Genomic DNA, 12810 nt, shown 5'->3' on the forward strand with positions numbered 1-12810 from the left:
CCAACCCTCACATCCATAGATAACCACTGGAAAAACCATAGCCTTGACTAGACAGACCTTTGCTGGCAAAGTAATGTCTCTGCTTTTTAATATGCTATCTAAGTTGGTCACAACTTTCCTTCCAAGGAGTAAGCATCTTTTAATTTCATGGTGGCAGTTACCATCTGCAGTGATTTTGGAGCCCCCCAAAATAAACTCTGACACTGTTTCCATTGTTTCCCCTTCTATTTGCCATGAAGTGATGGGACCAGATGCCATGATCTTCGTTTTCTGCATGTTGAGCTTTAAGCCAACTTTTTCATTCTCCTCTTTCACTTTCATCAAGAGGCTTTTTAGTTCCTTTTCACTTTCTGCCATAAGGGTGGTGTCATCTGCATATCTGAGGTTACTGATATTTCTCCCGGCAATCTTGATTCCAGGTTGTGCTTCTTCCAGCCCAGCGTTCCTCATGATGTACTCTGCATATAAGTTAAATAATCAGGGTGACACTATACAGCCTTGATGTATTTATTTTCCTATTTGGAACCAGCCTGTTGTTCCATGTCCAGTTCTAACTGTTGCTTCCTGTTCTCAATATAGTTGAATGAAATGAGTGAGTGTAATACTCAAGAATGACCAACAGAGGGAGACAGAGAAATTCAGTAGGGGAAGAAATGAAAATGTTTTATTCCGAGCTTCGCGTACAATTCCGCGAGATTTGAACTCGCTCGGCCACCGTTGTGCGTAGGCCGGAAAAGAGCAGCTACTTCCGGCTTCCGCGGTCCGGGAAGATACCTTTGGACTATCGGAAACCGAACCCCTAGGTTTTAAGGCAGCTCCATTCCGGAGCAGAGGCTCCATCCCGGAGCTGTAGGCCTCCGACCCGCCCGGCCGCCGAAGTGGCAGCTGGAGACACTTTCGGGGCCTGGAATAGGGAGCGTGTGTCGCCATGGCGACACCGGCAGGACTGGAGCGCTGGGTGCAAGACGAGCTGCACTCGGTGCTGGGACTGAGCGAGCGGCATGTGGCCCAGTTCCTGATCGGTACCGCGCAGCGCTGTGCCTCGGCAGAGGAGTTCGTGCAGCGCTTGCGAGACACCGATACCCTGGACCTCAGTGGGCCGGCCCGGGACTTCGCCCTGAGACTCTGGAACAAGGTGCTGGGAGGGGCGGGACCGGGCGTGGGAGCCGCGGAAGAGTGGGTGGAGCAGGGGAGGGGCCCCAGGTTACTTGTCCAACGGAGTTTGGGCTCACTTGGGCTAACTGTCCAACGGAGAATTAAGCTCAGTTTGCAAGCAGTTATCACTTTCAGGCTGGACGACCACTTCCGTGGAGAAGATTGAGGAGGGCCTAAGGGTCTATAAAGCAGTGTTTCTCAAACAGGTTTAGGATTCATCCACGGCTTTTGTTAAAATGAGTATTCTGGTTCGGTAGGTCTGGTTCTTCATTTCTAACAAATCTAATAAGTTTCCGGGTGATGCTGGCTGTTGCCCACCCTTCGAAGAGTGAGGCTATAGAAGAGATGTGTGGGGAGTGTTGTGGGAGGGTAGAAGTGGTGTAGCTGTGATCGAGAAAAGCAGGCCCAAAAATTCTCTGGAATTTGTTGGGTAGAGAAAGGGGAAGAGTAAAGGTGTGAAGGTGAGCTCCTGGAAGACAAGACTGTGTTTTTTGTCTTTATATTCTTACCATCTAATTGTACCCTGCAGAACAAGAGCTCAGAAGTTATACAGTAAGACTAAAAGTGTTGAACCTCAGAGACGCAGATAACCTGGTGTGGCTGTCCCATATGCACTTGGTGAAAGATGAGGTTAGAATGTACTTGATGTGAGGGTAGGAGCTCTGTGTTAATCCGTTCACCAGGGTATCTCTGGAGGCTGGTACAGTGCTGGGCCCGTGACAGGGCTCTGCAAAACAATCTGGACAATCCTTGTCCAGTCCTTGGGTAGGAATGACTTAGTCATCCGGGAGAACAGGGGCTGAGCAGTTGAGAATTGGGTGTGAGAATGTAAACTCTGTGCGGGCAGGAAGATTTGTTTCTTTATCCATATATCCCTAGTACCTAGCAGGGGGTGCAGGGGATAGGCTTAGAGACTGAGAGACCCCATTCGGGCTGATGGATGTGGTGTGAAGCCTTGAGGAAGAGAGAGAATGACAGCTGGCTTAAGATCAGTTACTCCTTAAATTAGGAACTGGGCAGAGTAGGTGGGCAGAGATCGGGAGTTGCTCACGTCCCCTTGACGTCTCCTCTCTCTCCCGACAGGTCCCACGGAAGGCAGTGGTGGAAAAGCCAGCTCGGGCAGCTGAGCGAGAAGCCCGAGCCCTGCTGGAAAAGAACCGCTCTTATATGTTGTTGGAGGACAGTGAGGAGAGCAGCGAGGAGACTGTGGGCAGGGCCGGGAGCAGCGTCCAGAAGAAGCGGAAAAAACGGAAACACCTCAGGAAGAAACGTGAGGAGGAAGAGGAAGAAGAGGAGGAACAAGTTTCTGAGAAAGGAAAGAGGAAGCCAGGGTGAGTCAGAAGTAGGGGGCGAGAGGATGGGGCAGCTGGGTGGTGGGACAGTAAGCCTCTGAGTGCCCGCAGATAATCCTCCGGGCTGGCTGCAGGGAGAAGAAAGAGCAGACGGAAAAGCCAGAGTCGGAGGATGAGTGGGAGCGTACAGAGCGAGAGCGCCTTCAGGACCTGGAGGAACGCGATGCGTTCGCCGAGCGGGTTCGGCAGCGGGACAAGGATCGGACTCGCAACGTCCTGGAGCGGTCAGACAAGAAGGTGCGGAGGAGCAGCACGTTCCATCAGTCCCCAGGCAGGCCCCTGGATCCGGTCTGAGGTTGTGTGTGACTGCGGATAGTGATCTCTGGGAAGACAGGGGGCTGCCTCCAGTAGTCTGGTCATCTCTGGGTCTTTGGGCTAAGGTGGCTCTCTGCTGAACCTGTAACCACAGAGATTCCTCAGTGAAGGGGGAACATTTCTTTGTGCTAGGGAACATCTGAATGATCCTTGTGATTCTAGACAGGAATGGCTGTGGGCGTGGGGACTTTGACCACTCTTGCTGTCTTCTCCTAGGCTTATGAAGAGGCTCAGAAACGCCTCAAGATGGCTGAGGAAGACCGGAAAGCCATGGTGAGTCCCTGTGCCCAGAAAGGGAAAGACTTCCTGATGGAGTGGTTAGGGGTAGGGAGGAAAGATGCAGAGGAAGTGTGGTGGGGCTGCTGGGGGGGAGGGTTTTAGGTCTCTGGTTGAGGAGCCAGCTAAGGGTGGACTTAAATTGTAGTGGGAAGTCAGTTTGATCTCACCCCTTAGGATCAGATCAGACTGTATGTTAGTGAGGGAAGTATGGATTTTCCCTGTTCCTGGGACTTAAAGAGATGTACTCAAAAGGCAGCTGGAAGGTCAAGGGGCTGGCTGGAGGACAGGGATGGGGCAGAGTCATACTGCCCAGGGATATGCTGACTGTTGAGTTTGTGCACACCATCTCCCGATACCTTCCTCCCGTCTAATCCCTCCATTTCCCAGCTCCCCCACACACCCCACCCCACCCCGACCCCCTCAGGCCTTGTGATTACCCACTGATTTTCAGAGTTGGTCTTCTCATTGCGCAGGGACTGAGCCCTTCTGATTCATGACCTGGCCTTGTTATGGGGGTAGCCTTAGTAGTGCAGTTTTCTGAAGCCTTGGTCTTCCCATGTAAGTCACATTTAGATTTCCCCAAAGAATTTCAAGGCTCTTGATGTCTTAACAATGCCCTAGTGGCCATCGGGTCTCCCCTGACGTATCCATCTCAGGTCACACCCCAGAAAGTGACTGCAGCCAGAGACTTCTGAGATGTCTCTTGGTGCTGATGTAGTATTTATACTTTCTTGAACTTTTGTTTCCTTTTTCAATTATGAAAGTTTTCATAATGTTCACAAATATGAAAAGTTGAAAGAATAGCATCACAACATCCATCCAGACTGTTTGGATTAAAACATTGCTAATACAGTGTGCAGTATTTTCAGCGTTTGTGTAAATGGCAGCTTTTTTGGTCCTTTTTGAACCATACAAAAGTTTCAGACATTGGGGTATTTTGTCCCATCGGCGTGTACCTGGTGCCTGAAGACATTCCCGCACAGTGCCGCTGCCACACCCAAGAAGATGATTCTCACGTGTCAGCTAAGAATCTGCCCACAAGATTGCCTCAGTCATCCCAAAATGTGTTTAATAACAGCTTCTTCCAAACTGGAATCCAGTCACGTGTCACGCGTTGTGTTCGAGTGTGAGGTCTCATCAGTTTGTTTCATTTTCCCCTTCTTTCTTCCTTTCTGTCTCATCTTGTACACCATGTCCTACATTCTGGGTTTATCTGATCCTTATCTGGTGTGTTAAGTTCTGTCCCAGTGCTTATTTTAAAGTGGAAATTGGGTCTTACAGCTCTCTTAGATTAAACAGCTGTAGCAGCAGCGCCTCTTGGGTGGTGGTATGTACATCACGTGGTGGTGGTGGGGGGCCACGGGTACTGTCCAGCGGTGTGCCTGTCAGGCCGAAGGAGAATTCGATTGTGGTACTCAGATCAGGTCATGAGCATAAACTCCATTTTAGTATATCATGGAACAGAAAAACCAAGCCATTAAGTATCGAGTTGACCAAAAAGTTCATTCGAGTTTTTTCCATAAGACATTACAGAAAAACCCTAGTGAACTTTTTGGTCAACCCGATACACTCAGGACCCCCAAGGGGAGGGCCCCTGGTGGTTTCCAATTGTCTCGGTTGTTTTCAGTTTGAGACCCCTGCCTCCACATTGTGGTATCAGCTGTCATGTTTCCCCCTTTTCAGTGAGTCGAATAAAATAGCAAGGGTAAAATATAAAATACACACATAATCATTCTGGTGAATCGATGTTGGCAAAGATGGTGAGGCTGCCTGGAAGGTCTGTCTGAGCTGCGGAAGGCAGCGTATGGGCCCTACATCGGGCTCCTCGTTAGGTTGTTCAGTGAAAAGGGAAGGATGGTGGAGGACACATCTTTAGGTTCCTGGGCCAGCCTGCCCGGGAGGTTTTCCCTCTTAAGGGGACAGGGGAAAGGGGTCACTCGTCTAGCGAAAGGAGGTTCTGACTGCCCTGGCCTGACCCAGGTCCCTGAGCTGAGGAAGAAATCCCGCCGAGAGTACTTGGCCAAGCGGGAGCGAGAGAAGCTTGAGGACCTGGAAGCTGAGCTGGCAGATGAGGAGTTCCTCTTCGGGGACGTGGAGCTGAGCCGACACGAGCGCCGGGAGCTCAGGTACAAGCGGCGCGTGCGGGATCTCGCCCGGGAGTACCGGGCGGCTGGGGAGCAGGAGAAACTGGAGGCCACCAATCGCTACCACATGCCTGAGGAGACCCGAGGACAGGTGAGGCGAGGGGGTCGCCGCTTCAGCCCAGGTGCCTGAGCGGAGGGGAGGGAAGGCTTCGGGGACCTGGGCGGCGGCTTGGTGGGCCCTCCCTTGTCTTGCCTTTCTCTGTGGGCGTGGGCCGCGGCTGGGGAGGGGGCACTGGGCAGAGAGGGCAGCTCTGTCTCCATGTCCCCTGTCTCTGTAGCCTGCACGCGCAGTGGATCTAGTGGAGGAGGAGTCTGGTGCCCCCGGGGAGGAGCAGCGGCGTTGGGAGGAGGCCCGGCTCGGGGCAGCATCCCTGAAGTTTGGAGCCCGAGATGCTGCCTCCCAGGAGCCCAAGTATCAGCTGGTGCTGGAGGAGGAGGAGACCATTGAGTTTGTCCGGGCCACTCAGCTCCAGGGCGATGAGGTGAGGGTGGGGGCGCTGGACGTCCTGAGGAGGCCGGTGCCGGCCCTGATGCTCACGGCCCTTTCCCCTGTCCTTAGGAGCCATCAGCCCCGCCCGCCCCGACTCAGGCCCAGCAGAAGGAGTCCATCCAGGCCGTCCGCCGCAGCCTTCCTGTGTTCCCATTCCGCGAGGAGCTCCTGGCTGCTATTGCTAATCATCAGGTCCTCATCATCGAAGGCGAGACTGGCTCGGGCAAGACAACCCAGATCCCGCAGTACCTCTTTGAGGAGGTATGGCAGCCACGCCCTCAGTTGCCACTGAGCAGTGCTGTCCTGGCAGCTCCTTTTCATGGGGCTTTATGTCATTGCTTTCCCCTTTTCATCTCACTCCTTTAGTCTCTTCTGCTCAGTGGTGCGGTTCTTGAAAGAAAGGACCACACCCTTTTCACGGTTCCATTCTCACTTCCTGCCATGGGGTCCATGCCTGGGAGGCGTTCTGTGCCTTCACTTTGGCAGGAGGTGTAGATGGATAGAGGGCACGTGGGTGTGAGCATGGACCCCACACTCCAGCAGCCGGGCCTGTGCAGGGCCAGGGAGTGAGAAGTAAAAAGACTTCACCTGATTTGTGCCTTCCTTTGTTCCCCTTGTTTTGGGGTCTACCGAGCTGATCAGTCCTTTTCCAAGCTAACATCTCGCAGAGCCCTGAATCTGATGACCCACAGGCTGGGACTACCAGAGCTGGGTGAGGACCCTTTGGGAGCTCCAAGTCTGCCATCCTGCCATTTGTCCTTGTCTGGTTTTTGGCTTCTGTCTGTTCCTCCGTTCTAGCTGCCCTGGCCTGCATTTCCAGCTTCTCTGAATTGCTCAGTTAGCAAAAGGAAAGCCTCCTCTTTCCTCTTGTCGTGCAGGGTTATACAAAGAAAGGTATGAAGATCGCCTGTACCCAGCCCCGGAGAGTGGCAGCCATGAGCGTGGCTGCCCGAGTGGCCCGGGAGATGGGCGTGAAGCTTGGCAATGAGGTGAGACCTGTGGGGACTGAGGGTTGCGGGGAGCCCCTCAGGTCTGGGATTCAGCCCCCGCTGCCCACAGGCTCCTCCTGCCCCCACCCCCCAGTTTAGGTGCTTGCCTTTGTCCCCTGGCCCACCCTCCCGGGAGCACCAGCCCAACTGTCCATCGCTCCCGGACCTCTCGACAGGTTGGCTACAGCATCCGCTTCGAGGACTGCACGTCAGAGCGAACCGTCCTGCGCTACATGACGGATGGGATGCTCCTCCGGGAGTTCCTCTCTGAGCCTGACCTTGCGAGTTACAGGTCCGCACAGGTCCCCCAGCTCCCACGGGAAGGGGAGCCGCCCACCCTCGCCTCCCTCCGGTCTGCTGCTCTTCTGACCTTCAGCACCTTCCTTTGTCATATCCTTTCACCTCTGGCTTTTCTGTCCTTCCTTCCCACCCTATTTTCTCACTTGCAACAGCCAGTTTGGCCATCGTCTTCTCTTCTGACTTATCCACCAGGTCGTGAATCTTTATGGTTTTAACCATCCTAGAACTGAGATGGGCCCAGAGAGTTAGGGTTAGACCGTGGGTGCTGTTGTCTGCCCAGGCTGGGAGATGCTGTAGACTCAAAAGCCCCCTTTCTTCTCTAACTTTCTGTTGTCTGTCTTCACTGGAACGATTGGCCTCTCCTTGCAGGCCCCTCCTCCCACATTCACCCTTCGGCTCTTTGCTTTCTTCTGTTTCTCTCCTCTGGGGGCCCCAGTGTCCAGCGCCCCCGGCTCACTGCTGCCCCCGTTCCTTCCCCAGCGTGGTGATGGTGGATGAGGCCCACGAGCGGACCCTGCACACAGACATTCTCTTCGGGTTGATCAAGGATGTTGCGCGGTTCCGACCTGAGCTCAAGGTCCTTGTGGCTTCAGCCACACTGGACACGGCCCGCTTTTCCACCTTCTTCGATGACGCCCCCATCTTCCGAATCCCTGGACGCAGGTTTCCGGTTGACATCTTCTACACCAAGGTGCCCCCCCAGGGAGGGTGGGCTTAAGTGTGAAGGCAGCAGAACCCTGGAGGAGATTGGCCTTGGAGGGAAGGATGGGATGAGTCTTGAGGGGAACCAGGATAAAGTGTATGTCGAGCTGGGAGGAGAGGAAGGGGTTTGCTGGAGCAGGTGGCCCTCCTATGACCCCGCGTCCTCCTGACCAGGCTCCGGAGGCGGACTACCTGGAGGCCTGTGTGGTGTCCGTGCTGCAGATCCACGTGACTCAGCCCCCCGGGGACATCCTGGTGTTCCTGACAGGACAGGTGTGATGTTGGGGAGGGCTGGTGTATGTATCCCAGGGAAGACTGGGCTGGCGGGTCGGCCCTGTGTGACTCTGGGTCCCGTGCTGCTCTCCCCACCCAAATCCAGGAGGAGATTGAGGCTGCCTGTGAGATGCTCCAGGATCGCTGCCGCCGCCTGGGCTCCAAGATCCGGGAGCTCCTGGTGCTGCCCATTTATGCCAACCTGCCTTCCGACATGCAGGCACGGATCTTCCAGCCCACGCCCCCGGGGGCACGGAAGGTCAGTTGGAAAAGCCCCCATTCATCACCCGCAATGGTTCTTGCATTAGTGAAAAGGAAAGAATGAGCATGCCCTGTGCAAGGTGTGTCCTGGGCACAGCTGCGAGGCTGGGTGGCAGTCAGCCAGCCCCTCACTGCCGGTGCTGGAGTGAGAGGGTGACAGCGGCAGGGACAGAGAGATGCGTGGTCCAGAGAGTGAGTGTGGCAGAGGTGCAATGAGAAGGGAGGCTCTGGGTGTGCCAGGAGGCAGGATTTGAACTGGGCCTTTCAGGAGGATGCTAGGGGAGTGTCAGAGGAAGGCCTAAGGGGTGTTTGAGGTCAGAGTGATCTAGCAGGCTTAGTGGAAGGCTCACATGGCAAAGTAAGGGGAGACCGGCTGAAAACAACTTGGGATGGCGGTTAGAGAGAGCCTTTGATGGAAGGAGGAAGAGTGTGGACTTTAGACCAGTGAGTGGTCATCAAAGGATTGTGAGCAAAGATGGAACTTTCCACAGATATTTACAGAGCTCCTCCCACTTTCCAGGAACTGTTCTAAGGGATGAGGATACAGTGATGAACTAAACAAAGTCTCTAGCCTCAGGGAGTTTAGACTAACAGAGGTTAGGAAATAACACATAAATACATAAATGTCAATTTGTGACAAAGGCTCTGAAGAGATACATTGTGCATCCAGTGGGGTCACAGAGGGAGGGGAGGAATGGCAGGAAGGTATTTTCCTTAGGGTGTAGGGATACTCCCTGTCTGATGAGGTGAGAGTGAAGCTGGAGCCTCAGCCAGGCAAGGGTGGGTGCCAGGCTGACATCTGATCCGGAAGAGTGCGCCAAGTGGAGGGAATAGCGCACACGGAGGATGGGTGTGAGGGCAGGGGTGGAGCCAGGAGTTGAGAGATGAGATTGGAAGGGTAGTCAGGGGCTGGAGAACCTGGGGCCTAAAAGAGCTTGGCTGTGATTATCAGGTAGGATGGGAGCCACTGAAGGATTCAGGGAGTGATGTAAGAGGCTCATGTTTTAAAAGGACCGTTCTGGATGCCGCGTAACCAGGGGCAGGAGTATCGTAGCGAGACTCATTGGGGCTTATTTCAGGAACTAACTTGTGAAGGTGGTTGTGAAGGCAGCAGTGAGGATGATGGGGCAGGAGCCTGACACACTCACTCACATCTCTGAAAACCCGTGAACCCTCTTCCTCTCCTTTCCCTGTTACTCCCTGCTTATCCCCACATCTCTCTCTCCTCTCTGCTGGTCTGTTCCCCACTGTGACCTTGGCCACAGATCGCTTCAGCTCCTGCTCCTTTGCCCCCGTTTGTCCATGCCTTGTCTTCCAGAATGACTTCTTCTGGGTAACTAGGTGGGTGGAGTTTCTGAGTGACCCCACATCCTCTCATTCAGGTGGTTGTGGCAACCAACATTGCCGAGACCTCGCTCACCATTGAGGGCATCATTTATGTGCTGGATCCAGGGTTCTGTAAGCAGAAGAGCTACAACCCCCGCACGGGCATGGAATCGCTCACTGTCACACCCTGCAGCAAGGTGGGCCTGGGCCGGAGTGGGGTCTCCATGGGGCGAGGCGGGGAACAGGCCAACTCAGAAGCAGAGGGGACAGCTCAGAGCAGGGGGGTTAGCGGTCCACACCCACACCCTCCCAGATTTCTGGCAGAAATACTGCCCTTTCTCTTTTCCATCACCATACCGTCAATGGGCCTGACAAACGGTCCTTTCTTTCCAGGCCTCTGCCAATCAGCGAGCTGGCCGGGCGGGTCGCGTGGCTGCGGGGAAGTGCTTCCGCCTTTATACTGCCTGGGCTTACCAGCACGAACTGGAGGAAACCACGGTGCCCGAGATTCAGAGGACCAGCCTGGGCAACGTCGTGTTGCTGCTCAAAAGCTTAGGTGACTGGGCTGCCCAGTCCTCTGAGAGGGGAGGGTGGAGCTGCCATCACTGGTCACACGAAGGACTCTGTCCTAACCCCGCCCATCCTTCTCCAGGGATCCATGACCTAATGCACTTTGATTTCCTGGACCCCCCTCCATACGAGACCTTGCTGCTGGCTCTGGAGCAGCTGTATGCGCTAGGAGCCCTCAACCACCTTGGGGAGCTCACCACGGTGAGGTGGGAGGGCAGTGGGCTGGGGTGGGAAGGCTGGGGTGACCCCTTCAGGGGCGGAGGGACACCTGAGGGAGGAGTGGCCTCAACTCTCTCTTTCCTTTCCTTAGTCTGGTCGAAAGATGGCAGAGCTGCCTGTGGACCCCATGCTGTCTAAAATGATCCTGGCCTCTGAGAAGTAAGCCCTCGACTCGGCCGGGCCCCTGGCACACACACTGGCCATGCTTGCTTCTGTCTTTGGGGCCATCTTTGTGAGCTTCCTTTTTCTCTCCACCACATTATTCTTTAACCAATAACAAGTTGTTGGATAACTCTTATTGCCCTTTTGAGGTCCACAAGGGTCAGTAAGACACCGTCCTGTCTTTGGTTATGATATCAAATGGGTGAGATAGCCAAGAATGTAGAAAATTTGGGGGCATGAACAAAAGTGGAAGACTTTTTATCTGTGAGGAGTGCTGAGGGAGGGCTGGCTTGGAGACTTACTCTCTCCTCCGGTTTCCGACCAGAGCATTTAAATGCAGCTGTCGGGGGACCACTTTTTAATGCCATCCCTTGGCTGTGGTTGAAGTTAAAGGTCATTACATGAACTTAAAGGAATTGCTATAGTGTATACCTTCTTACTGCAGAACCCCATGACGTTTTTCTGCCCCTGCCTCCCTGCACGACTCTCCTGTTACTGTTTTATCTGCAACCTGACCTCACCTCCTGGACCCCCATCCTGCTGCCCCTACCACCAAAAGCAGTCTGCTATCTGATTTGTAGCTGTCAGCCCAGCCTGCAGCCCCCATGTGAGGACATCTGTCACACCGCAGTCCCTTTCCTCTTCACCGTGTCTGTTCCTCTGTGTCTTGCTTTGAGCGCTCATGTTCCTCCCTTCCTGCCCCAGGTATAGCTGTTCAGAGGAGATCCTGACAGTGGCTGCCATGCTCTCTGTCAACAACTCCATCTTCTACCGACCTAAGGACAAGGTCGTCCATGCTGACAACGCTCGGGTCAACTTCTTCCTCCCTGGTGGGGACCACCTGGTTCTGCTGAATGTTTATACACAGGTCCATGGGCTTGGGTGAATGGGAATGAGGAGGGCACGGGGGAATCCGGTCCTGCTGTATAAACTTAACCACCCCCATTTTCCCTCCCTCTCTCTTCACAGTGGGCTGAGAGTGGTTACTCTTCCCAGTGGTGCTATGAGAACTTTGTTCAGTTCAGATCCATGCGCCGAGCCCGGGATGTGCGGGAGCAGCTGGAGGGGCTCTTGGAACGTGTGGAAGTTGGTCTCAGTTCCTGCCAAGGGGACTACATCCGTGTCCGAAAGGTCAGCATTTTCTTAGTCTCTTGCCGTCTACCCATTATCTCCTGAGGAGCAAGCTTGTCTGGGGCCAGTGACCTGAGAACATGCCCCTTTCCCTGTGGAAGGTGGGTTCCCCTTGTGCTTTCTTCCTGGGGCACTGGAGGTCCTTACCTTTCTAGTTCTTCCAGAGCCTGCACTAAAAAGGTAGCGAGTGCTGAGGGTCCCTGGATGCCAGCCTTTCCCATTGACTTTCTTTCTTGCCTGCTTCCAGGCCATCACTGCTGGCTACTTCTACCACACAGCACGGTTGACTCGCAGCGGCTACCGCACAGTGAAACAGCAGCAGACAGTGTTCATTCATCCCAACTCTTCCCTCTTTGAGGAACAGCCACGCTGGCTGCTCTACCATGAACTTGTCTTGACCACCAAAGAGTTCATGAGACAGGTGAGGGCACCTTGGCCTGCCCAGGCAGGTGGATTGTGTGGGAGATGGTATTCTGTCATGTGAGAAACCCAGGTTCAAGTTGCTGGGACTGGCAGAGAAAGAGGAAAGCAACTTGGTTTAAGGTAGGATAAGACAGAGGATAAGATAGAAAGGCATCCATTCTAACAGCTGCCTCAGCGTCCGCTAAGATCTAGCTGCTCATTCACTAAGTGCTGAATGCATTCTCAGTGCTTCAGGGGCTGCACTGATAACAGTGAACAGAGCAGGTGTGGCCTTTGTCCTGAGTGTATTTTAATCTTTAGGTTCAGGCTTTTGTTTAGGGTTAGCTTACTTGTGCTGTTGAACAACATATAACAGAGTATTGGGATCTAGTAGCAGTCAAAGGGGAAAGAAGAGAACCTTTCTAAAAATCACACACATCTCAGAATCTAGGTTGGACAAAAGAGAATCTTGCTGATTTTTTCTCTCTCCTCCTGCAGGTGCTGGAGATTGAGAGCAGCTGGCTTCTCGAAGTGGCACCCCACTATTACAAGGCCAAGGAGCTAGAAGATCCCCATGCTAAGAAAATGCCCAAAAAAATAGGCAAGACACGGGAAGAGCTAGGGTGAAGAGCAGGGGCCATAACAGAACAATCAGAACCTAACACCAGCTCCTTTTCCTTCTGTACCTTATTTAATATCTATTAATAAAAATATTTTTAGAGTAAAGCTATGGGGAAGTT

General features: G+C 53.6%; 1 protein-coding gene across 1 annotated transcript; it reads left to right on the top strand.

The window, feature by feature from the left end:
* Positions 1-654: 654 nt before the first annotated feature.
* Positions 655-12796, top strand: DHX16 (DEAH-box helicase 16). Its single transcript, XM_055406042.2, has 20 exons — positions 655-1135; positions 2239-2486; positions 2582-2744; positions 3039-3095; positions 5082-5336; positions 5524-5727; positions 5805-5996; positions 6614-6724; positions 6901-7016; positions 7505-7715; positions 7901-7999; positions 8106-8258; positions 9643-9783; positions 9980-10142; positions 10239-10357; positions 10467-10534; positions 11243-11405; positions 11507-11668; positions 11916-12089; positions 12569-12796. The coding sequence occupies exons 1-20, from the start codon at positions 929-931 to the stop codon at positions 12695-12697; spliced, it is 3135 nt and encodes a 1044-aa protein (XP_055262017.1). The 5' UTR covers positions 655-928; the 3' UTR covers positions 12698-12796.
* Positions 12797-12810: the final 14 nt, after the last annotated feature.

The sequence above is a fragment of the Moschus berezovskii genome, chromosome 23 (assembly GCF_049115385.1).
Source record: "Moschus berezovskii isolate FMDL1 chromosome 23, NW_MosBer_1.0, whole genome shotgun sequence".
Classification (NCBI taxonomy): domain Eukaryota; kingdom Metazoa; phylum Chordata; class Mammalia; order Artiodactyla; family Moschidae; genus Moschus; species Moschus berezovskii.